Here is a 26,121-nt window from a genome sequence, read left to right as displayed (position 1 = left end):
CAACCCATGGTCACTTGGCACATGGAGCCATTGAGCACTTGAAACATGGATAATCTGTATCGAGATGTGCTATAAGTGTAATTATATACCAGATTTCAAAGTCTTATTAAGAGAAAAAGAATATATACCTAAAATTAAAAAAATTTTAGGTCAAATACATGTTAAAAGAATATATTGGGCTAAATAAAATGATTTTTAAATTAAATTTATAAGTTCTTTTTATTTTTAAATATGGTTATTAGGAAGTTAAATGTGGTCATATTTGTGGCTTGTACTATAGGCTACAGGACAGTGCAGTTCTAGATACTGGGATTACAATACTGAAAAATTTAGTGGTAGGGGAAAGATAATATATAAGTAAACTTAAATATCTAAACCATGAAATTTTAGAACGTGAAAGAAGTACTATGAAGAATGTAAAAGAGTGGCATGAAAAGGGACTCAGGCTTGAATACGAGTGATGGGGAAAAGAATGTAAAAGGGATTGAGAAGTAGAGAGAAGTAGACAATTTGGGGATATAATTGGAGGACAAGGAGACAAAATTTGCTGATGAATTGATTGCAGTGGATGGGGGAACAAGAAAGAGGAATAAATCCTAAGCCTACTTTAGGGTTATTATGAAAACTAAGTGTGATAAAGTATATAAGACACCTAATGCGATGTTTGGCCCATATGACTCTCAGAAAATGGCAACTGTGCTGACACTGGAGTCTGAGGGTGTGGATGATGATAGCAAGCAGTGCTGCTCTGAAGGAAAATCTCTCTGGCAGGGATGTCATTTCAATTTTAAAACTCCCTCATCTCTATCCCATCTTAAAGTGATGTTTCGAATAGGAAATACAGCTTTTCATTTTGTTGATTTTGAGATTGTCAGAGCTTTTTGACATTTTTCTTCTCTTCCCACCTACCTCTTGTACTACCTTTATTCTCTCTGGCACATCTATTTATTGGAGACGTTTTTGTTAGCTACTTCTCTGTTAGTGAGGCTTACCCAAAGTATATATTTGTCCTCTCTCAGGAGCTCTGGCTAATTTCTCCTTTTTGGAGTCTTATAAGTACTGTTACCATCTGTTTAAATATTTCTTTAGTGACTGAAATACAAAACAATGCCTATCAAATACCAAAGGCACACAGAGAATTCTACATCCCTCCTGAATACAGATCTTCTTTCTCTCTTTCCTTTAGTGTCAAAGTAACCATTTTCCACAATACTATGGAAATGGAGAGTTTTCATCTAATGAGTGGTTAGTCTCTATCCAAGTGGTAGGGCATGTATTTCTCCAGTTAACAGTGGAACACAAGACTCATGCCAGGTTTAATGTAGGCTCTGCAGATGTAAACACTGTAGCTTCTCTGAGAGCTAGCTGGATATCACTCATCTTCCTAGCCAGCAGGACACATTCTTCTTGCGTGGACAAACACACAATGGCATGCCATTGACACTATCTTCATTTCAGTAATGAGTATGAACTTTATGCCAATTAACCTTTCCCTGAAACTAAGCAATAATGTTGGTAAGAAAACAAGGAGAGATTATTTTATGTGGAAAACAAACTTATGTGACTGAGTTAGAACTGGTTAATAGATGGCCACTTTAAGTCATTTATTCAGCAGCTATTTATTTCATGTTTATCGAGTCTTATACATATCCATACCTATGGCAAACACTGGAGATGATGAGGCGTAGGGAGGAATAGTTCCTAAAGTTGTTGCCTTTAAGATGTTTCTGGAGAGACAATCCTAAAAAATGCTAATAAAACAAAGAACAAGACCTAATTCGAATTATGGCACAAAAGTTAAGGACTGGGAGAGGTCAGCCACAAAAATGTGGATGAAGTTTCCAAGTTCTGACAGGACTCCTGGATAAAATAGACCTTGATATCTGGATGTGAGTTGAATACTTTGGGAGAAGAGAGAACAGCATGACCTAAATCGAGTGGAACCGGATGCATGAGACAGGACAGCGGGAGACGAGATTGCTTAGGACCCTGAAGTGGATTGTGAAGTATGCATTCTAGGTCTTTTGGGCTTAGTGAAGCAGAAGAGAAGAGAATTCTTCCCTGTTTTACTGTATCTTTTCGAGATTAAATATCATGCTATAAGCAACAACATGCATAACACTGGAAAGAGTTGCATTGATTGGACATTTAATCTTACTTACTACAGGGAATGTTCTAAGAGATTCAGTTATTTCTGCCTCTAACAAGGGGTGTCAGATGGCTCTTGCCCTTAGGTATAGCTTAGTATTGGCTGTAGTTGGAGTTCCAGAATAGCCATGAAATGTCTTTAGCCAAAATAAACACCAGTGATCAGAATTCTAAGGATGTCCATCCAGCCAGTGCTCAGAGGAATTCCGCATACTGCAAGGGAGCCCACATAAACAAAATAATTCTCAACATTTTTTCTTTTCTGAATGGGTTTGCTTCTAAGTAGAAGATATCCAGAAAAGAAAAGAAAACTATGCTTTGAATTTCAGTATTTCTTTGGGCTTCTCAAATCATTTAAATGCATCTCTTGGGCTTTTTCTAAGACAGCTTTATTGAGATATAATTTATATATCATATAATTTACATATTTAAAGTATACAATTAAAAGGTTTTTAGTTTACTTCACGGAGTTGTGTAATCATCACCATAATAAATGTTAGAGCATTATCTTCACCAGAAAGAAACTCTCTACCCATTAGCAGTTGCTCCCCATTTCCCCTGACCTCTTCCTCCCCATCCCCCTGCTCCTTCCTAGACAATCGTTAATCCACTGTCTTTATAGATTTTCCTATTCTGAAAATTTCATATAAATGAAATTATACAATATATGGTCTTTCATGATTGACTTTTTCCACTTAGCATAACATTTTCAAGATTCATCTGTGTTGTGGCATGTATCAGTCCTACATTTTTTTTATTGCTGATGATAGGTCGTTGTATGTATAAAGCATATTTTATTTACCTATTCTTCAGATGATGGACATATAAGTTGTTTTCACTTGTGGACTATTATGAAGTATACGGCTATGAATATTTATGTGTAAGTTTTTATACGAACATATATTTTTATTTCTCTTGAATGAAATATACATTTTATTGTCATTTTCATGGTAACTGTTTTATAAAGTCACCAACTCTGAATTAGCAATCACTAAGCCATTGCTCCTGGGGGGAATACAAGGTTAAGTTTCTGCAAGACACTGATCATAAGATTTTTGTCATCTGATCAATATAAAATCTTGTTTTATGTGAGTTTCTGTTTAAAGATGCCTTATGTAATATATATTTCTTACAAATAATTGATTACAAGTAGTATTTCTTTATAGTAAAACACTAGCTGAGAAGGGTTTAACATTTTCCTGACTCTGGGTAATATGGTAGATTTCATTGGCTCCATAACAATGCTGTCCATTATGCTTTTTCTATCAGTCATTATCTCATGAATCCACAAATTTAGCCGCGTTTCCATAGTTTCATCATGCGCTGTAGATGTCACTTTAGCACTTTCTGGAGTGTCCTCACAGACATATTAGCAAATTCTCTGTTCCTTATTCTGGATGTAAAGTACTGTCTATTGATTAACATTGAACTTGCAGCCAGCATCACTGTTTCTCATGCCTGAATGAAACTTATTTAACACATGTATTTTCTCTTAAAGTACATCGCAATTTTCTTGTGCTTCATAATGCTTGACAACTACTTAACATTACCCTTAGGGGTCATTTTAAGCAGCAAAATCACCAACAGCACAAAAATACAAAAAATGTGACACTATGTAGACCATGAAAAGAACACTTACTTACATTCTGAGAGGTAAAACAACCTCAGCTGAGACAGAAGTGTCAGATGACTCTAATTTTTTGCAGAAGACTGATAAATATAGTAAAGAAAAGAGAAGACTCAAAACAACTAGATCCAACAGACAGCTATAGAATATCTAGTTCTACCTTCAATTCTGTCAGCTTTTGCTTCATGTATTTTCCAACTCTGTACTTATGTGCATGTAAGTATGTAATTGTTATATCTTCCCAAGGACTTGGCACTTTAATCATTATAAAATGCCCCACTTTTTATCTCTAGCAATAATGTTTGTTTCAAAGTTTTATTTTCTCTGATACTAGTATAGCTTCTACAGCTTTCTTACGAATGCTGTTTGCCTGATATAACTTTTCATCCTTTTACTTTCACCCATTGTATCACTGGCTCTAAAGCATGTCTCTTCTACACAACATATAGATTAGTCATTGTATTAATCAAGTATTACCATCTCTATTTTGATTAGATTGTTTAATACTTTCACATTCAGTGTTATTATTCCTATCGTTGAATTTATATCTACCACTTTACTTTTATTTTTTAAATGAAATTATGTCTTTTTTCCCTCCTTTTTTTTTTTCATTTACCACTTTCCTTGGCATTAAGAGAATATTTTATACTGCAACATTTTAATTCTTTTAGTGATTTTTCACTATAATACTTTGAATTATTTCTTCAGTTATTGTTCTTAAGCTTACCATCTACATCTCAACTTATCAAAATCTACTTATAATTTAAACTAACTTAATTTTAGCCAGATAAAGATATGTTCTCTCTTCTTCCTTTTGTGCTAATATTGTTATGTATATTACCTCTATGTTACCCAACAATATATTGTTGTAATTATTATTTTACGTAACTTTGTATCTTTTAAGAAGGCGAGAAGCAAATTAGAGCAGTACATATTTTAGTGTAGTAACCTTCTTATTTACTCTTTATCGTTATCATAATTTTTTCCTGTGGATTTTTGTTAGAATCAGTGTCATTTCTTTACTCAAGAGCAGCTTTGCTCCCACCTACCATCTTTGTATTGTTATTGTCAAACAATATGTATGTTTCTATATGTTATTGGTCCAACTATACTAATATACACATGATTTTATACACATACTTTTAAAATTAGTTAAGGGAAGAAAGAAGACATGCATATATTCTGTTTTTTATAATTATGTAATTATTTTTACTTGTGCTTTTTCTTGTTTTGTTTTGTTTTGTTCTGTTTTTCACGAGATTCAAATTTTTGTCTGATGGCACTTGCTTTCTGTTGAAGAACTTCCTTACTATTTCCAATAAGGTGATGTGCTAGTAACAAATTCTCTCACTTAAAAAAATCTTCGAATGTCTTTATTTCGATTCATTTTTGAAAGACAGTTTTGCTGGAAGTACAATTCTTGGTTTATAGATTTTTTTTTTTTTTTTTGGCACTTTGAATATATCATCCCACTGACTTCTGACCTCCATTGTTTCTAATGAGAAGTCAGTTGTTAATCTTATTGTGGTTTCCTTGTATGTGATGGGTTGTTTTTCTCTGCTATTTTAAATATTTTCCGTTGTTTTTGGCTTTCAGTATTTTAACTAGGCTATATCTGGATGTGAATCATTTAGCACTTATTCTACTTGAATTTTGTTGAAATTCTTGGGTGTGTAGATGAATGTTTTCTTTAAATTTGGAAAATTTTCAGTCATTTCTTTGAATATTTTTTCCTGCTCCTTTCTCTTTCTCTTCACTTTCTGATACTCTCATTTTATGCATTGTTGGTGTTCTTAATGGTATTCCACTATTCTTTGAGGCTTTGTTCAATTTTTTTCATTCTTTTCTCTTTTTTGAAATGTATAACTTCTATTGATCTATCTTCAAGTTATTGATTCTTTTTTTCTGCAAGCACTCTCCTAATGAATTTTTCATTTTGATCATACATTTTAACTCTAGAATTACCATTTAATTCCTTTCTTTTTTTCTAAAATTTTTATTTATTTTTTAGATGAGGCAACCCTTGGTTGACCTCAGAGATTGCAAGGACCTTGATAGCTTACAACTCCTTATTTTATTTTTTTATTTTATTTTTATTTTTTATTTTTTACACCTACACAGCACCTGGTCTTCCTCCGTAGTCTCCCATCCAAGTACAATTTCTTTCTTTTTTGATATTCTCTATTTGATAATGTACTGGCATCATACATTCCATGACTTCTTTAAACATGATTTCCTTTAATTTTTTGAACACATTTTTGACTGTTTGAAGTCTTTGACATTACTTTGAAGTCTTTGCCAATTAAACCTAACATCTGGGTCCTCTTTTTTTCCCCTGTATATGGGTTACACTTTCTGCTTTTTATTTTATTTTTCCCACATTTTGTAAGTTTGTTTCTGTTGTTGAAAATTGGATATTTTAGGTACTATATTGTAAAAATGCTGTATAATGATTCCTCCATCCTCCAAGGCTTGTTTTTGCTATTGTTTGCTCATTTATTTGTCCAATGTCTTGGCTAGACTATTTTAATAATGTCTATTTCCTTCATGATGTGCGTGATGACCAATGTTATTGCTCAGAGGTGCAGCCTTAGGAGTGTGCATAGTCACTGTGGGATGACATTGGCATTTTTAGGACTCCCATTGACTGTTTCTCTGATCTTCTCTGTTAAATTGCCTGCCTCTGCTGGACTCATACCTAGAATTTAGGTTCTACTAGTTGCTGGATGATCACTCTTATTGTTTTTGTCAATGCTCTAGGATATAAATTCTCCAAAGTCTGGTCCAATTAAATGTAGTCCTTTTTGTAGGGTTAGTCTTTTAGGCAAATATGTGAAGTTTGTTCTAACTACAAAAAAGCTCTCCTTAGCTATCTCTTTCCCTGGTTCTCTCTGGGAAAATAGTTGGCCTGTGGTTTAGCCTGTTGCTCTAATGCTTTGTCTTAATTGGTTAGCACCAAAATCTCCATCATTTTTGTGAGCACCCTTAGACTTAAACTTTTTCAAATAAAATCAGTTATTTTGGGGAGAGTTTACGAGCTTTCTATTCTTATGGACTTCCTCTTTCCATCTATTTTCATGGAAAAAACTGAGTTGCTACTCCAGAGTTGGGGACAGGGATAGTGGCCTGCTTTTCTCAGAGTGAAATTTCTGTTTTATTAGTTGGGAAAAGTGGTAGCTTCTGGTCTTTTTAGATTGTCCATCCTGGCATGCAACCACTGTCCTACGGGTGAGCTGGGGCAAAAGCAGCCAGAGTTTCAATATTCTTTGCTTGCTGTTCTTGGGATAGAGCTTCTATCTTATGAATGAGGGTAGGTAGAAGAAAGAAAACCTGATCTCTTGGCTATATTATTTAATTTAGCTTCTGCCTCTTGGAGTTTAAGAGAATGTGATTAATTCTGGTGGCCTTTTCCTCCTGATATCCCTTAACTGGGAGCTGATAGGTGAGAGAGCTTTGTTTTCTTGATCCTATCCAACCAGAGTGGAGCTTCCATCATGCGAGCTGGGAGGTTAATAAAGAGGGAGAAAGTTGTGGCTGAAGTGCTCTTTCTGAGATTTAGTATATTTTTTTGAATAAATATCTCTTACGTTTTGTTTGCACTCATTTAAAGTATAAGAGAATTAAGGCAATTATCTGAATTAAGTAGAAAAAATTTAGGAGAAAGGCCTTTGGGGATTAGATTTATGGTCAGAATCATCAAGGGTTTTCCACTATGATTGAATTCTTCTAAAAACTTCATAACTTTGCAGAATGCTTTGACTAAGCAGCCATAGGATACTCCACAAACATTTTTTTTTTTTTCCGCAGCAATGTGGACATTGCACTGAAAAAGTCTGACTTAATTATTGCCTCCAGGACGAAATCCATATTTTCAGACAATCTTAGTTTCTTTCTTCATTTACTTTATAGCTTAGGGGTTGTTCTCAATCTTTTAAGCCAGAAACTTTAAATGTATTCACTGAGGTCAGTTCATCAAATTCTATGAAGTTCAACCCTGGGTCATCTACCAACATTGCTCTGGGTACAGTAGGAGACTCCAATACAGATTATATTATCTGTAGTTGCAAGGAACCATCGAGTTGAGATTTACATAGCCAAGAATACATAATTAAATTCTAGTACAAGGCACTTGGTTAATACCAAGATTATTTATAGATAGTTGTTTTTGCACCAGGGTCATTAAAGTAGTCAGAGTTGGTGGTATTTACAATTGCACCATGTATGTTACATTGGCTCCTTTAGTAAAATATCCCATAAGCATGTCCTGCTGACCTCGAGTCTGCCTAACATCTTAGGGCGTCATAGCCCTTCTATTGTCAGGTATCTAAATTTTCTTGATTCCTCTTCTATAACTATAAGGTAACTACATTCCATAATATTTACTTGCATTACAATTGGTTTTCCTTTTCTATTATTTTTTTGATTCTCCTATATGATGATGTGAATGAGATTGCCCAGGAAAGCAGAATTCCATGAATATATATATTAAAACTATGATGAAACTAACATAAATTTTGGAAAAATGTTCTCCTACTCGAACCCTCAAGTTAGTTTATAAATTTTTGGTACCTCTGGTTCTTTTTCTGGCCATCTTCCTGTCAGTTTGGAAGATTTTCTGTGACAACTAGACCTCCATGCATTACCTGTCTCCTCTTTTGACTTTTATGTCATACAAATTTATTAACCCCACAAACCAACCCACAGCTCCATTCATTCAGTAAACAACTAAAGGTTCCCTGTGTGGCAAGCGTTGTGCTAGGTAGTAGGGCTTCAATGTCAGTGAGACAATTTCCTTGATGTTAAAGAAATTTTGTAGGCTCACAAGGGAAACAAATATGAAAACAAAAAATGTAATAATTAGTATTCGATTATAAAATAAGTATGTGCAAGACAGATAGAAGACCCTAAGGCCAGTCCTCACTTCTGCAGGTCTGTAGAGGGGTCAGGAGTATCTCCACCTCAAGAAGTTATGACTAAACTGAGCCATGCAAACAGATTCTGGAAAGACCGGATTAGACAAGAAGTAATGAAGGAGGGCATTTCAGGCATGAGAAAGGCTCGAAGATAAAAATCCATACGAATAGGCTTAAATTATATTAATGTATTTTTTACCTAACAATTGAGAGGGTGTGAACCCAAGAGAAGACTCTATTTCCTTGATTATAATATTATCTTTTTATTTTCTGTCTGCCTTCTCTAATTCTACTGGCCCCAATCTCCTCGATAACAGGGAACAGAGTCATTTACCTAACACATTTAATAGGTTTTTAAAAAATGTGTTGAATGAATGAATGCAACAAATCCATTAATCATTATCTACTTTAAGGGCAATTCTTTGCCCTGGAAACTAGTTTTGAGTACACCTCATATAATGATACCATCCCCACTCTCTGGGTTTCCAGCTTTTCTGTAGAAATGTCTACATGTTAGATCTTCAGTGAGAGAAGGACTGGTTCTTGAGGCCAAGCTTGGCTGGCAGTCTCATGAGAAGTGCAGAAGGGCTGCAGAGATTGTAAATATGTGTAGATTGTGGGTTAAGCTTTGGCTTATGATCTTGTGCCCAATTTTAAGAAAAATTACATACCTTGCTATATATAATCATAAGTAGGTATAAAATGGGTCATTCAAGCATCCACTTTCTCCCTGGTAATCTTCCTTTTTTTTTTTTTTTTTTTTTTTTTTTTTTTTAATGTATCACCAATATCTTCTAACACATAGTGGCAAGGTACCAGTTAGGTCTTTCATCCCTCCTGAGCTATTCACTCCTGATTTACTGGCATCAAACCCTTGAATAACTCCTGATTGTCATTTCCTGATATTCTTGGACTCTGTCTTCTCCATGGGTTTTAGTAGGCTTGTTTGGAGAGGTGGGTGAGGGGAAGCCAACTGCCCCCTTTACTGCCTGGTCTAGTCAGTCTCCACAGTATACCACACAAGGGTGTAAAGGTGTTTATGAATTTTTTCTTTTTTTTAATGAGGGGAAAACTCAAAACATCTTAACTTTAAATCTTCAACAATGGCATACTCAGTGAATGCAGCCTCAGTGCTACCCAGTTGTCCTGCCCTAAGGTTAATCCCTTACCAGGAGAGGACCTTTAGGAGAGCTCCTCTTTTCTCCATAGGATCCATTTTCTCTCACTGATGCTATTCCTTAACCCCTAGCAGTACATTTCCTCACATCTCACTCATTAACTGTAATAAACCAGTGGGGGAGGGGGGCATGCTAAGATTTAATATTCTAAAGTTAAGATAATATATTGCAGTAGGTGGGGCTTTGTAACTCCAAATCATGCAGAATCCCTTTTGAGGTCTCTCTTTTCTCCTCCTCCCCTGAACTACAGGCCGGCTTCCTGGAATACAAGGTGCTGCTGCTACACACACTCACACACACACACACACACACACACACACACACATCCTCCCAAGGACTAACACTAATTATCAGAAAAATTACAGACTAATGCCTTAAGGGGGAAAGAGTTAGTTTTCTACTGCCACATAATTTGCAAGGCAATATTCTCTCCAGCAGTCTGGATGTATTATTATGTGGAAAAATATACAGTGTAATTCCCTTTCTCCATCCAATCCCCACCCTCATTTTTCTCCCCATGCCATTTTAAATTTCACTCAGCTTGCTGGGAATAAGAGAAGGTTTTATTGTGGGGACAGAGCCTCATCCAGGGCTTTCTCTTTAACAAAGAGATGCTTTGCTATTGCTGTTCCATTAAGGAGCAGATTAACTCCTTATCTGAGAGTCTACTTTACCCTCAATTTCTAACTAAGCAGGAGGGGAGCCAATGGATTAATCTTTCCCTTGCATAATATAGGTAATTGATGATCTGCATGCACAATAGCCTGGTCACATGTTCTGACAAATTATTTATTTATTTTTCCTGAATCATGATTCATTTTCATCAAGTCTTACAAAAGGAATTAAAAATCAAGCTGGATTTAAGTATTTTGTGCAGCATTGAACTAACCACCTTCCTGAAGAAAAGAAAAATTACCAAATTTTCTCCTAGAAAATTCAGCCAGCATGGTCATCATAGCTCTATGGTACATATTCGAGTTAATTATGAAAAATGTTCAATTCCTTAAATAAATCTTAAAAAAAAATTTTGAGCACATTGCCATGTAGCCTGGTGAGGCTAAAATTGGTCAAAGGCAGAACTAAATGTCAAAATATAATTTCTGCTAAATAATTCAGGCCATTTGAACTCTGATATTTTACCTACTTTAATGAGTATAACGGGTGCAATTAGAGACTGTTTTCCAGACACAATGTGTTCTCGCCTAATTACGAGCCCCATTTTTCTTCAGGTAACTCATATCTGCATATTTATCCTGTATTCCCAGTGCCTGGCGGTAGCAGTGCTAAATAAATATGGGTTGAAGTCAGTAACTAAGTTTTCATGATAATTATCGTGAGGAAAAAAAGAGATTGCAGAACGAAAACTAGACATTTCAATGAAAAAGTTTGTGGTCAATTTCATTTTCAATAGAATGGAATGAGAAACAAGAAATCTTAGGACTTTGGGTTCTCTCTAATGTTATTTTTTTTCTTTCTCCCTGGCAGGGAAGTGATGCCGATATGGTGGACAAGAACAAATGCTGCACACTCTGTAATATGTCTTTTACCTCAGCGGTGGTGGCTGACTCACATTATCAAGGCAAAATCCATGCCAAAAGGTTAAAACTGTTGCTAGGAGAGAAAACTCCACTAAAGGCCACAGGTATGTGTGTGAACAGCAATCTCAAGGAGACACAGAAGTTCAAGCAAGCGTGCCTGTCCTGTTAATCCTGCTCCCGCTTCAGAGGCGGCTGCCAGATAGAAGACTAATGGTAGACGTCCTTCCAAACCTAAAGGGAGGGGCAGGTAGCCCAGCAGACCTTACTGTCATAGACCATTAAATCCAATACAGGTGCTCATTCTCAGCCTGGCTCCTTCTGATCAGTAACTGGGCAGCTTACATCTTCTGAAAGGCTGTTTACATCCCGCACGATGTTGTCTGCCATAATTATTATAGATTATGTAAGATATCTATTATACAAAGAACACTGTTCTTCCCTAGCTTCAGTCTGTAATCAGTATGGGTAATGGAGAGTATATTGTGTATATTGGGTACGTTCTCTACCTAGGCCTGTGTAATGCAGGGTATCATTCTATTCTTTTCTTGGTGAGGGTGGGGAGGAGGAAAACTGTAGTTTTTAAAAAACACTTTTGTTTGCAGACAACTGAGTCATTTTTTAAGCAAATTTTCTATTTAGAATAAGAAAATATATGGTGTTTAAAATATTAATCTTGAGCCCTTATTTTTAGATGTTAAATATTATGATAAAGTTAATAATTCATTAGGATGGATTTGTTTATTTGTCCGTCTGTTTATTTATGTAACATTGGGTAATAACATTATATAAGTCTCAGGTATAGACCACCGAAAGTCTAGTTTCCATCCATCACCATACATTTGACCTCTTTTACCCATTTCACCCACCTCCACTCTCTCTCCCCTCTTGTAAACAACAATCTGTTGCCTGCATCTATCAGTCTTTTTGTTTTGTTTGTTCTTTTGTTTCTTTTTTTTGATTTTATATTCCACATATGAGTAAACTCATATGGCTTTGTTCTTTTTTATATGACTTATTTCACTTAGCATCCAAGGTCCATCTATATTGTCGCAAATGGCAATATTTCATTTTTTTATGAGATGACATTCCTGTCATTTTCATAGAAGATCCTATGATTCAACCTATTAATTTTCACAATAAAAAACTTAAAAATTGATAACATTTGACCTTCTAATTGCTTACTGAAAAAATTCTTCAGAAGTTTATCAAATCATAAAACTCAAAATACAGTTCTAATTTAATCAAGATAAGCTACTTGGACAAGTTTTACATTGTAGTGAAGATGTTACTAGACTAGGTTATAATCCCAAGAATTTGGGGGTGTATTTCAAGATGTCTGCTCTTTCAATGCAATTAAAATTTAGCGGTTCATTTTATCTTGCTGTCTAATGAATCGTGCATAAATCGTGGGTGTAATTCTTTTTAAATGGTATTTTGGAAATTGGAGAATGTCTAAAACAATACTTGGCTTTTATCCTCAGCAGTGTTTTTCTTAAGAAAAAGATCTTTTACCTAGAAAATAGCAAGCAATCTTTACACTATATTTTTCTACTTCGATTAAAGAATGTTATTTTTTTGCAAAGGTGACTGTGACATTCAGATATAGGATGGGCTTGTGAAACACATGAAATATGGTGTCAAGCTCAATTTCTTGGGGGCATATTCTGTATTAGCAGCCCACTTGGTTGAAACTCCTGATTCTTGCTTTTTAAAAGGTTGGATACTCACCTTGCAACCTATTCCCCTTCAAATCTCCTAAAAAGATAACTCAAAGAAACAGTCACTGGAAAATTTGTACCTGTTTTCCATGAATGAACAACTTTTGTTCTCTCTGCCTAAGCAGAGGATTGCTGTTCAATTTAATTTTGGAAGTAGTGATGGAAGGAAACTGTACCATTGTTTATCATGTTACTTAGCAAATGGAATGTTATTTTTGTAAAAAAATCACCACATGGCAAAAATAGTTTTTGTGACTTTAACTACACCTTCAAGATAACCAATCACCAGTTTGTTTTCCTGAATTCAAATATCCTCAGAGCTATAAACATAACTTGGGTATAATTTGTTAGTTACCATCAATATTCCAAAGGCAAAATCAAAAGCACTTAAACTGAAATATTTACTTAGTAATTTTGTCTCAGTGTTCACAGAGCTGGCCCAGTCCTCACTGTGACAGAAATCAGGTTGTGGGGTAGGCAAGAAGAAAATAGGGGAGAGATGGGGGAAAGTAGCACTAATAACTTGTATTTTGGCTGGGAGAAACAGATTCTGGTTGTCTTGTGCCGGCATCCCCCTTTCTCGTCTAGCTCAGGATTCCAGGCTGCATATCACTCTTCTGCAGCATATCTACTCCTTCATTCTCCTCTAAAGCTGCATTGAGCAGAAAGAATATTGAAAAGTGGCAATACCAGGCAGAATTGGAGGGCCTAGAAAGCTAAATTGGTACCTGAGCTTAGGCTGGTGTCATCTTGGCTCCTGGCAGGGAGTAAAGGAAGCAATATATCCTACTAGAAAGAGGTGAGTAATTAGTTACAAGTATGAGAAGAGGAAAGGCAGGCATAGGGAGATGTGGCACAAGGTAAGAGTTTGAGGGCTTGAGGGCAGAACCTAGCAATGGAGGACCTGGGTATAGAGATCCTGTAGAGCCTCGAGCAGGGTACTGGCATCAAGAAAGTCTGGCAGGTGGCAGGAAGGCCCTGGCTGCAGTCCTGGGATTCTAGGGAAAGGAAAGGCTGTTAAGAGTGTGGCAGGGAACCATTATTTAGGACAAGAGTACTGGGCTGGAAACCAAGCATAAGCAACAAATCAGGAATCTGATTCCTAGACCTAGGATATAGGTGGAGGCTTGGTCTCAGGCACAAATTCAGTTACTTACAATTACAGGATAAGGACCAAGAGACATCAGAAAAGAATACCCAGGCCATGAGATTCCTGAGCTACCAGGTACAACCCCTTCAGTACCTTGAATAGTGTCAGGATTGCCTGCTATCTTTTCTTGCTGCCCGCAGCCAAGCCCAGCAGAAATTCCTAATGGACTTCACCCTCCAAGCTGTGGCTGCCCTGTGCACATCTAGGAACTGCTCTGCCTAATCAACCAGGTTGGCTTCAAATTACTTCTATAATGAAAACAAAAGGAAAAAAAAGAACATATAAAACCCAACCAACTGAATCAAGATGCCAGAGAGAAGCAATTCCCCTGCTCAGGTATGCTGCTTAAGCTGCCCCTCCATGAATAATAGGCTCTTGAACTGTAGTGATTTCTGGATAGGAATAATTGAAGCACAATTCATTGCTTCTCCTAGCTATTTCATCTGATGAGGGTGAGCAGTTGGTATCTGTGAATCATTACCTTTCCTCCTACTCAAGATGCACCGTGATCAAGCATCAACTGCAGAATTAGCTGTCGTTTGAGTTGCCTTCTCCAGATGGGTGCGTGTTTACTAGAATTTCTGAAATGTTTGGCAGAGTCACTGGAACAAAAGCCAGTTCCAGTTCTTGGTTAGTGTGTTTCAAAATCTCTGTTCTAGTTTGTGCTTTTCTAGATCCTGCTGTAAGATGAGAGCATGGGGGGAGGTCTATAGACCTGTGTTCTTGCAGGGTCAGCAGACCACAGCATGGAGGTCTTTCCCAGATCAAAGGCTAGACTGAGGTTGCTGTAGTCATGTCATTTGCCACAATATGAGAACATTTAGAGGAGACTCAGAGGAGGACTTAGGCCAGAACAATGAAGGAGATGAAAATCCTCTCATTGGAGGATGAGTAAAGGAAGCACGGGTTGTTAAGTATGGAATAATGATTACTTGGGGGTAAATCTTTTGGAAGACTCTCATAGGAAAGAAAGATTCATGCTGTGTTTGTGTGTGTGTGTGTGTGTGTGTGTGTGTATGTGTGTGTGTGCACACATGCGTACGTGTGCTTGTGTAATTCCCTAATTTTCTCCTCACTCACAACCAGTGAGTGAAGAGAAAATTAGGGAATTACATCTGAGCTCAAGATAAGGAAGAGTTTATTAATATTCAGAGATACTTAAAGGTGAAATGTGTGGCTGTGGGAGCTGTTGAAGCAGAGGCTGGCTAACCACTTGGCAGGGCATTTTTTGAGGGGATTCCAACATAATGACATTAGCCTAGATGACATTTAAATTCCCTAGATTATATGATTGGCCAGGATGATATAAAAGTCTTTCCAACCCTCCGATTTCCAGCCAGAATCTACAGGCTTGACCCACTGACATAATACCTAAATGCTTGACCCACTGACATAATACCTACAGACTTGATCTGCTGATATAATATAGCAGAAAGAATGCTGGCCTTGGAGTCTGGAGACAGGAACTCAGGCCCTAACTCTGCCTAGTTATATAATCTTTGATAGCTCCATTATCCTTTTCAACCTCAGATTTCTCATCTGTCATTTAATTCTAAGAGTAGATGAATTTATCTCACTGACCTTATACAGTGGAAATAATAGATTTTAAAGTACTCTGAAAAGTAGAAGGTGTTGTGTTTTTCCCATGTGAGCATTTGGTAAATAAGTTGATATGGGAGGGCAGCTTGACTCCTTTCCTCTATTAGAGCCTCTGATTTCCTGATTAGCATGGGGCTGTTCAAATGCTACCTTGGGAATAGTACATGGGGACATTGTGTTGTGTCTCCTTGGAGACAAACCTTTCTGGGATGAGTTCTATGAACTGAGACAGGGCCTGGCACTGGAGCTTCCCACTAGAGTGGGTGTGGGGAGTAGGGGCTATGAACTCAGGGGCAGGGGGTGGCCATGGAACCAAGGAGATGAACTGTCTCTGGCATTAAGCAAACCCATCAGGAGGGAGAGACTCAGCCACCAAGCTGGCGGCAGGACCATGGATCTGGGACTGGAGAGGAGGAAAGTAGAGGCAATAGTAAGTCATTCTCAAGACAAACTCAAGATCTCTAGAGGATAAAATAAGGAACAGGACACCAGAATGAGGGCCCAGAAGAGGGTGTAGATCCCAGAAACATGGAAGAAGCTGTTATCAGAGTAGAAACACAAAGTGATAAAAGGTCTGGAAGCTTGATGCCAAACCTCAGAGGTCAGGCTACTGCAATCTTGCTCACTTAAGACTCGGATTGGCCCTAGAGGCCTCTCACAGGGAGCTGACTCTGTGGGAGAAGACGAGCACTTCCCACAGAGTGGAGAAACTGAGTAATCAGTTGGAACCCCGAGGCTGTGCACTTTATGACAGCTTCATGTGGGTTCCTGTGCACTACGCTGTGGCTTTGTTCCCAAGTGGTTTACCCAGGTGGCCTATAAGGATATATGTTACATTGCTATAGGCCTGCCTTTGATGGAGCCCCAAAGGTGAGATCACTGTAAGGGACCAAATAGCGGTATCCGAAGATGTCCACATCTTAATCCCTGGAGCCTGTGAATATGTGCTACATGGCAAGGAGGAATTAAGAATGCGTATTGAATTAAGATTTCTGACCTCTAAAATGATAATATAATAAAATTGTGTTATTGTAAGCCACAAAATTTGTGGTAATTTCTTATAGTAGCTATAGGAAATTAAGTAAATACTTGGCCCAAAAAGGTACTCCTTTATGTGTATTTCACAAATTTCACCTTGGGGAACCTCAAATTCAGTTTGGGGGACACTTATGTAACTGTAGTTAAGGACTTGCCTGAAGGTCAGAAGGTCTTATACCTCAAACATAACTTATTACTATACTGTGTGAAAGTTCTGGTGGCTATTTCCTTTAGTATCAAGACATGTTAGTCTTCCTAGCTTGCAGGAGCTGCAGAAGTTAGCTTTTCTATATATCCAACCCTATTTTCTCCGTCTTCTCAACACACATTCTCAAATACTCTGCCAGGCAAGTCTCCTGTACCACCAGCCCACTGCCTTTCCCACCGCTATCCTATATCTAAGATGCCCTTCCCTCTTCCAGTCATGGATCTAAACACCTTTCACCTTCCAAGGTCTAGTTCAAGTCTCACCTGGTCTCTGGAGTCTCTCATAGCTACTAGAAATCATAGTTATATAGAGGGGGCTGTGAAGTCAGACATATCTAGGCGCTACTCTTTACCAGCCGAGGACTTCACTTGCCTGAACCACCTTTTCCTAATCTATACAATGGATATAATGCTATTATTTCTATCAAAGGCTTTCCATGGTGATTGTAACAGCTGGTTAATAAATGCAAATTGCTTATCAGAGTACTACATAGAGTTCAATAAATGTTAGCTCTGCCCACTCAGGAAAATGAAGGTATTTTTACTTACTTTGCTCTGGACTCTGTGCTATGTATTTTTACACTTAAAATATCTTATTGTCTGTTGTACAAGGCTGCTTCCATTGGGTGAGTTTACTTTACCACTTGGTCTCCTCACAGAAGAACTACATCTCTCTACTTCTGTGTTTTGCTACATTTCTGTACACAAGCTTGACTGCCGTGTTCTTATTCCTGACAGAGAGTGACAGAAAAATGTAACCTGGTGTTCAGTCCCTGCTTGAGGACAAGTATGAGTATAGAAATATAGGACAGGGTACAAGGTCACAGAAACCTTGGGGAGAAGAATCAAAACAGCCACAGAAATCTGCCGAATGGGACATTAATGCGTTGTGACTGGGCAGAGAGGGGAGACAGGTGGGAGCTAATAGGAATGAGCAGGTGACCAGATTTGAGCAGAAGTTAAGCTGGAGGGTGGGAGAAATGGCCTGTGCCCCCGAGAGGCTGGCCCCTGAGGCTTTGTGTGCCAGGGGCTTTAGATGCATGCTAGGAGGGAGCCATTAAAAATGTCAGTGCAAAGGCTTAGGGTGGGGGCAGAAAGTAGCCATGAGACTGGAAGAGAAGAGTAGGGTAAGCGTGAGAGAAAATCAGGAGTTGGGGAAGGAAGCTTAGTCAGGAATCCAAGGGCCATCCACATGTTAGATGGGAGCAGGGCAGAGCAAACTCAGAGCTGGGTGATTCTGCCAAACCCATTATTGACTCTGTGGCCTCAACTGCCCCATCTTCGTGTAATGCTGTACAGCTCCTAGCTTCTGCCTCTGAGCTCAATAGATGCTTGCCCATTTGTCATTGATGCCTCCAGAAGTGGTGTAGGAAGTCCTATCTGGCTCTAAGTGGAGCTTCTCATTGAGTACAATCTCAACCAGTCTGAGTCCCACCAGCCTTTCAGGCCAAAGCATCCAGCATGGGACCTTTTTGGTAAATGACCATGAACATGCAGCAAAGATGGTATTCTAGGACATAAAATGTCCACTCTAAGTGATAGAAGTAGCTTCTCTATGAAAGTTGAAGTTCTCTCATCTGGTACCTGCCTTAAGAGAGTTCATAACCTGGAAGTTTCCTTTTATTATTTTCGTAGCTCAGTTTCCTCTCAACATATATCTTGTGTCCTAGGAGTATAAAAGTTGATAAGACACCCTTGCCTTTCTCAGGTTTACCAGGTGGTAGAAGGGAACATAAGCACCTGAGGACAATAAACAACATACCATGAAGATCTACAAATATAACAGGATATTGAAGAACATTTCAAATAATTGTATCGAAGAAGAATTTATGAAATGAGTCATTTAAGGAAGGCCTTAATAACTGTACAGCCTATGGAGATTTGTTATGGAGGGTTCTCAGTTTCTCATAGGACTCCTTTATCTAGATTAGGGTTTCTAATCTCAAAAATATTGACATTTTTGACTGGATAATTCTTAGGTGGGGGTGGGGAGGCTGTCTTGTGCACTGTAAGATGTTTAGCAGTATCCCTGGCCTCTACTTATTAGATGCCAGGAAAACCCCACTAGTTGTGATGATAAAAAATGTCTCCAGACGTTGTCAAATGCTTCGTGGGTGTACAAAGTTGACCGCAGGTGAAAACCAGTGATCTAGATCAGGGCTTAGCAAAATAGAGGCTGAAGAGCAAATCTGACCTGTTGTCACCTGTTTTGTACACCCTGCAAGCCAAAAATTGTTTTTATGTCTTTATATGATTAAAAAATGAAAAGGAATATTTTGTGGCATGGGAAAAACATAAAATTCATATTTCAGTGTCCATAAATAAAATTTTATTGGAACACTGCCACACTCATTTGTTTGTGTTCTGTTATGGCTGCTTTTGTGCGATAATGGCAGAGTCGAATAGTGTGACAGGGACCATAGAGTCCATAAAGCCTAAAGCATTTGCTACGTAGTCCTTTACATAAAAGATTTGCTGATACCTGACTAGATAATGAATGATCCCGAGAAAGAGGCAGCAAGAAGAGAATGATGGTGGTATGGGGGTGAGTATAAAATGAAAACATTTTTTTGGGCCATGCACCTTTGAGAAGTTGGGTAGACACTAGGATAGGGCTTGGTGGATTGATGAGACTGAGAACCCAGGAAAGCTAGAGAGAAGTACTTTGGGGAGGTACCTCAAAAATAGAGAATGAGTGAAACCCAGTGGCTTCCCCTTTTTAAGAATGCAGAAACCCTCCAGAGAAGCTACAAGACTTGAATGATAGCAGATGTATCCACGAAGCCTAAAATTTGAATGTATTTATAAAAACTAAATAGAGGAAATTATAACCAGATTTTGCCATAATATTAATATGCTTATATCTCCTGATTTTTAATTCTTATTTGAAATCTACGATCCAATCTGTATTAGTTTCTTGGGTTGCTGCAATAAATTCTCAGAAACTGGGTTGCTTAAAACAACATAAATTTATTCTCTCACAGTTCTGGAGGCTAGAAGTCTAAGATCAAGGTGTGGGCAGGGCCAGGCTCCTTCTGAAGGTTCTAAGGAAGAATCCTTTCTTGCCTCTTCCTACCTTCTGGTGGCTTCTTTCTTGGTATTCTAGCTTTATCACTTTAATCTCTGCTTCCATTTTCACATGACCCTATATAACTATGTGTTTTCTCCTCTTATAAAGACAACAGTTACTGGATTCAGAGCCCAACCTAATCCAGTATGACTTATCTTAGCTTAACTAATTACATTTGGAAAGACCTAGTCTACAAATAAGTTCTGCGGTTTCAAGTGGACATGAATTTTGGGGGAACATTGTTCTACTCAAGACATAAGCCGCCTTCATTTAACTGATTGCAACTGATAGAGGTCACAGGCCCAGATACTATGCTTGCTGGCTGCTGATTTTTCCCATTTCTTTTTGTGATAAACCCATACAAACAAGATGATTGAAACAAGAATGAGCCTGAGTTCTGACTCAACATCCTAAAAAAAATCCCAAAAGAAGACATCATTTAACTATTCTTAAAAAAAAAATTTTTTTTTTGAAGAGCATATGAATTATTTAGAAGGAATTCAAAGCACAGGGGAAAAAAAGCTTTAAACTACAGGTATTTACAATTATCTCGCATTAATCAAAGACAAATTTAAGATTACCCATCATCTAAATGGTTAGGTATTATACTCATGATTAACAAGAAAATCTGTTTGTGGCAGAGGCAGTGCTCATCCAAAACCCATTTGCTTTCTACATCCTCAGACTTTCAATTGATTGTGAGAAGATGTAACTAGTATTACTTTAAGACCAGGCTGCAAGATGGAAGAGGGCCATTCAATCTACATTAGACTTTGTAAGAACAAGAAAGACACCTTTATTATGACACTTTGAGGTTGTTTGTTATTGCAAGAGAGGCTAATCTATCCTGGTTGATACATTGTCCCTTAAAGTGACTGTTTCACATATAAGATTTTATGAATATATCTATCATTCTTAGCAAAAGTGGATATTGAGCATGCTGTTTTATATAATTCTCAGGCATCAATGGTAATGGCATCAAATTTAGTAATATCCTTTCTTTCACTTTTGACACTTAAGAGTTTAAAGTTGCTGTAGAGATGTGTTTGTATTAACAGCCTAGAAGATAGAGAGCAGTTTTGAAGTGTGCTCCTGAGGCCTCACAGCATCACCTCTCTGTTGATGTCTGCATATAAAACACTTCTTAGCACGTAATAGTCATTTCATAAATATTTGATGGATGAGTAAAAATTGGAAGCATGCATTAAAATAATAGTCATTTACATATCTATAGCTTTGTTTTCAAATTAAGTTCTCTTAGTTAATTAATTTTTAATTAAATGTATTGGGGTGACATTGTATAGGTTTCAAGTGTACAAATCAATAATGCATCATCTGTATATTGCATCATGTGTTCATCACCCAAAGTCAAATCTCCTTCCATCACCACATATTTGACCCCCTTTACCCTTATCTACCTTTCCCCTCCCCCTTTCCCTCTGGTAACCACTGAACTGTATCTGTGAGTTTTTGTTTGTCTTATTCATTTGTTGCTTTCAGTTTTATATCCCTCGTATAAGTGAAATCATATGGTTCTCAACCCTTTACCTCTGACTTATTTTGCTTAGCATGATTATCTCGAGATTCATCTATGTTATTTAAATTTCAGTTAAATATGGTGATCAAAGGCAGTGGTCTTCCAATTTTCCAGGAATTGTAGTGGCTGTCCACTTGTTTAATTAAACTTTTTTTTTTTCTCTTGGTAAAATAGGTAAAATATAGAATAATATGAATATGAATATAAGCTCTGAAATCAGATTCAGTTTTAAATTCCGATTATATCTGTGTGAACTTTAACAAGTTGTTTTAACTCTTCTACCTTCAGTTTTATATTGGTAAAATTATAGTGATACTTACATTATATAATTATTATAATAAAAAAAGGTATGTGTAAAATAATATAGTACATGTCATGTGATTAAATATCAAATGTAAATATATAATATGTTAATATGTATATGTAAGTATACATACATAATCGATTCTCATTATTTGCAGATTCTGTATTTGTAAATTTGCCTACCGACTAAAATTTTTTTGTAAACGCAACGTCAATACTCATGGCAGTTTAGTGGTCATTCACAGATCTGAGCAGAGTAGTAAAAATTTTGAGTTGTCCCATATGCATGTTCTCAGCTGAGGCTGACAAGGTAAACCTCTGCTTTCTAGTTTCAACTTTCATACTGCAAACAAGTATCCTTTTTACCTTCTACTTAGTGCCAGATTTTTTGCATTTTTGTTCTTTTTGCTGGTGATTTACAATGTAAATGGTGATTTGTTGCCATTTACAATGACTCTCCTGTGGATAGTGCTGAAGTGCTGTCTAGTGTTCCTAAGTGCACGAAGGTGATGACATGCCTTCCAGATAAAACAAGTGTGTGTTCAGATAAGCTTCATCCAAGCATGAGTTATATAGTGCTGTTGGCTTTGAATCAAATATATATATTAAATAAGATGTCTTTAAACAGAAGCACACATAAAACAAAGTTCTATATTGATCAATTGATTAAACTGTTGTGACCATAGGCTCACAGAAACTTAAACTCTGAATTTCCCCCCAAGGAGCAATGGTTTGGTATTTGCTAATTGTGTTCTTGGAGTCTTTACAGAATATAACTACCATGAATAACAAGAATCAACTGTCTACATATCAAAAGTTACTTTATATTTATTACATTTAGAAAAAAATAAGGTTCGAAAAGACTCTTCATCTCTCAACAATGAAATAATACATAATATTTTAAAGATCCTGGGGTGTGATAAAACTCTAGTTGAGTCATCTGATTCTAACCTAATAATAAAATCAATGATCATAACCGATAATTGTTAAGGTATGATATCAGAACCATCACATTTATTGTTTCATTTACTCTTCATGAAAAACACAAAGTGTCAAATATTATTATCTCCATTTTACTAATGAAGAAACAGATTCTACATGATAAAGGAACTTGCCTGGTGTTACATAGTAAAATACATAATTGGAACTTGAACCCAGGACTTATGATTGCATATTCCAGGACTTTCCTTTATCTCTAAGTGGTGATAAATAATGATTCATAAAATGATCTGTAGATTTTTGCTCACCTAATGAACAGTATGGTTCAAACCCCAAGGTTCTCACTAAGATGACTGGAAGTAATAAAGCAACAAAGACAGATATTTATAAACCTTAAAGCCAGCATTTCTTGTTTGTAGGAATAATGAACAAGTAGGAAAAGGGACAGATAAGTAATGATCTTGTCACCTCTGCTTGTCTTATGTCTAAGTGTGTTTATTGTATATTTTTCTCCTGAAATCATGTTGATTCTCTTCTTCCTTATTTTTCTGTTGAAAATGAGTGAGACAGAGCTTTAGAACTTTTCTATAAATTTCTATGCCAGACAGGGTGGCTTATTTGAGTTCTCTGTTGAATGAATAAAGATCAGGGTATTCTAGATCTGTTCAAAAGTTATATAAATTCAGATTTTGAATAATACATGCATTTCAGGTTTAATCAGCACCTCGTATTTGCATATAAGATTTTATAATGCATGGCATTTCTATCATCTAAATCAGGTTATGCGATTTGCCTGGCGTAACCTGTCTAGATACTTGCTTTAATAGATTCAAGTAAAAGTTTGTCAAACAGGCAGATCTTCATAGCAACACATTTCCTTTTGAATTAGGAGAGTTAGCGTGTTCTAAGGCGTCATCTCTAGATCAGTGCACCTGTTCTGATGACGTCTTTGGCTTTTTGAATGTTTACAAATACAACAAGTAATAGATTTAGAGAATTGTAGAGCTTAGAAGGTGCTTAACAATCATTATTTCAGTCATCTTATTTTCCCCATAAAGAAACTGAGGCCTAGAGAGGTGCAATCATTTGTCCAAGATGATTCAACTGGTTGGTGGCAAAGAGACTTCGCTTGCAGTCATCTTTCCGTGGTGTCATGCTGTCAGAAGAAATCACATCTGTCAGGCCTCTGACCACTCTACAGTGAATAACATATAAATAAATTAGCCATGTGAGGTGAGCTAAATTCTTTGGCCACTACTTTTGTACACTGAATCATAAGAGGCTTGGAACAATGACAGATCAAAGCCTTTTATTTTATATTCGAGGACCAATAAAGCAAAGGATCGATGATTGGATAAAATTAAAGATTTTAACAATGAGGCTACTTCTAAGTAATTTTCACAAATCCTTTTAAATACCATAAACTCACTTTTCTCTTTTGGGTGATCAAATAGTGGTATAAAACAGTTGATGATTTCAGCAGGTTTTTTGAATGTGGTTACACCTTTATTCCAGAAAGTGTTCTTTAACACATTTTTTGAGGAATATAGTAGAACAATAAATAATCAATTTCCTGTGCTTACTCTGAAACTGTCAATAGGAAATGTGCTTAGGACTTGGAATCCATACACAGAATGCATTCCTATTCAGAAAAAAATCATGAGTGAGAGATTTTCTGGCAATAATTCTTGTCATTTATTAAAAATAAGATTCCTGAAACTGTCAAGTCTATGAAATTGAGAAGGTACAATTATCCCACCTAAAATAATTGGTAGTAAATGTCCCAATCTATATTCTTATCTTTCGTAATATCTATATTTTTTAAACATCAGCCCCCACAGTCATGTTTAACACTCAGTTTGGTTCCTTTAATAATCAGATGCAATAAGTACAAATTACTGGATAGCATTTGAGTATAATAAATATCTTATTTTTTTTATATTTTCGAAATCAATTTAAATGACTTCTGTCCTCTATCCCTGAAGATTGGTTAGAAGGCCTGTATCGGTCATTCTTTGAGTACCCTCTCCCTCTTTTGGATCACACAAGGGTCTAAAGGCATTAGGTGTCCTCAGAGAAGCCTCTCAGCCTTTGGGCTCCAGCTACTTTATGACCACCCAGCTACTGTTGTGCACTGGGCCTCTACAGGCTGGAGGTGGAGACTGGGCTTCCTTAGAATGGGCCCTCACCTTCTCCCTGCTCAAGCTAACATATTCCTCCAGGTCAGTGACTTCCAGTGATGGTTCCATCCCCTCTGTGTCAAGCTAGGCTATGGAAGAGAAGGCCAAGGCTCCATTATGGACATTTACGGGGGAGGTTCTACCACCTTGGACACATATTTTTAAATATGCCTGGGTCTCTATCCATACTTGTAAACCCCTCCCCCTATTTTTTCTAGGCCCTAAGAAGCAATTACTATCCTGACATCGGGCACATGCCTCTTTGAATACCAAGAGCCCCTTGCCTCTCAGACAGCCCCAAATAAATGCATTGTTCATTCTATCCTGAGGGTAGGAAAAACCAGGCTTCAAGGCTTAAATCTCAGTTTGGAATGTAATGGGAAATACCTCCCATTTTATGAAGCTGAATCTATTGGAAAGTAAGACAATGAATTAATTTCTCAATAGGCTCTTCTGCTACATAAATTGTCATATGATGGAGACACCAAGGAAGTTTATCTACCTGAAAACAAAAAGATGAAATTTCATGTTTTTTCACTTTACTCTCAGCCTTCAGAAAAGCTGCTTCTCTTGTGTAGGATTTCCTGCTAAGTGACTTTTTCAATTGTCTGTTGAGCACACACTGGTTTTATGGTTTTGATTGTAAATCCATCCAAGGCTTTCAAGAGGATTTTGGCTACTTTGAGGTATTACGAATTGCGAAGGCTAGATTAAAGGGCCCCAACCAAGCTTTGGCAATTCCTTTTGGAGGCAGCCATTCTTGTCGTTAGTGATACTGACATGAACTGAGAGTTCCAAGCACAGTCCTCAAAACTGCGTGATGTGGAGGTGTTCGGAAGCCAAGGGTCCTCAGTCATTTGGAGGTGTGATTGCTGCTCTATGCTACCTGTTGAGATCACTTAACTGAGAAGCAGGAGACTGGGGTTAATGGCCTACTCATGAATTCTCTCTCTAATTATATTTTGATTAGTGCAAA

The 26,121-nt window shown here is 37.1% G+C and overlaps 1 protein-coding gene across 11 annotated transcripts in view; it reads left to right on the top strand.

The window, feature by feature from the left end:
• Positions 1 to 26,121, top strand: part of ZMAT4 (zinc finger matrin-type 4) — a 373,556-nt gene that overhangs the window by 166,125 nt on the left and 181,310 nt on the right. For all 11 annotated transcript variants that reach the window (XR_005650851.1, XR_005650852.1, XM_039853598.1 and 8 more), the window contains one exon: positions 11,352 to 11,508. Coding sequence is in view for 9 of the 11 variants with exons in the window: in XM_039853598.1 (XP_039709532.1) it covers positions 11,352 to 11,508 (157 nt within the window). In the remaining 2 variants the exon portion in view is untranslated. The remainder of the gene's footprint in view (positions 1 to 11,351; positions 11,509 to 26,121) is intronic.

Source organism: Pteropus medius, unplaced genomic scaffold (genome assembly GCF_902729225.1).
Source record: "Pteropus medius unplaced genomic scaffold, Ma_sr-lr_union100, whole genome shotgun sequence".
NCBI classification, from domain to species: Eukaryota; Metazoa; Chordata; class Mammalia; order Chiroptera; family Pteropodidae; genus Pteropus; species Pteropus medius.
This window is presented reverse-complemented; position numbering and strand designations above follow the sequence as displayed.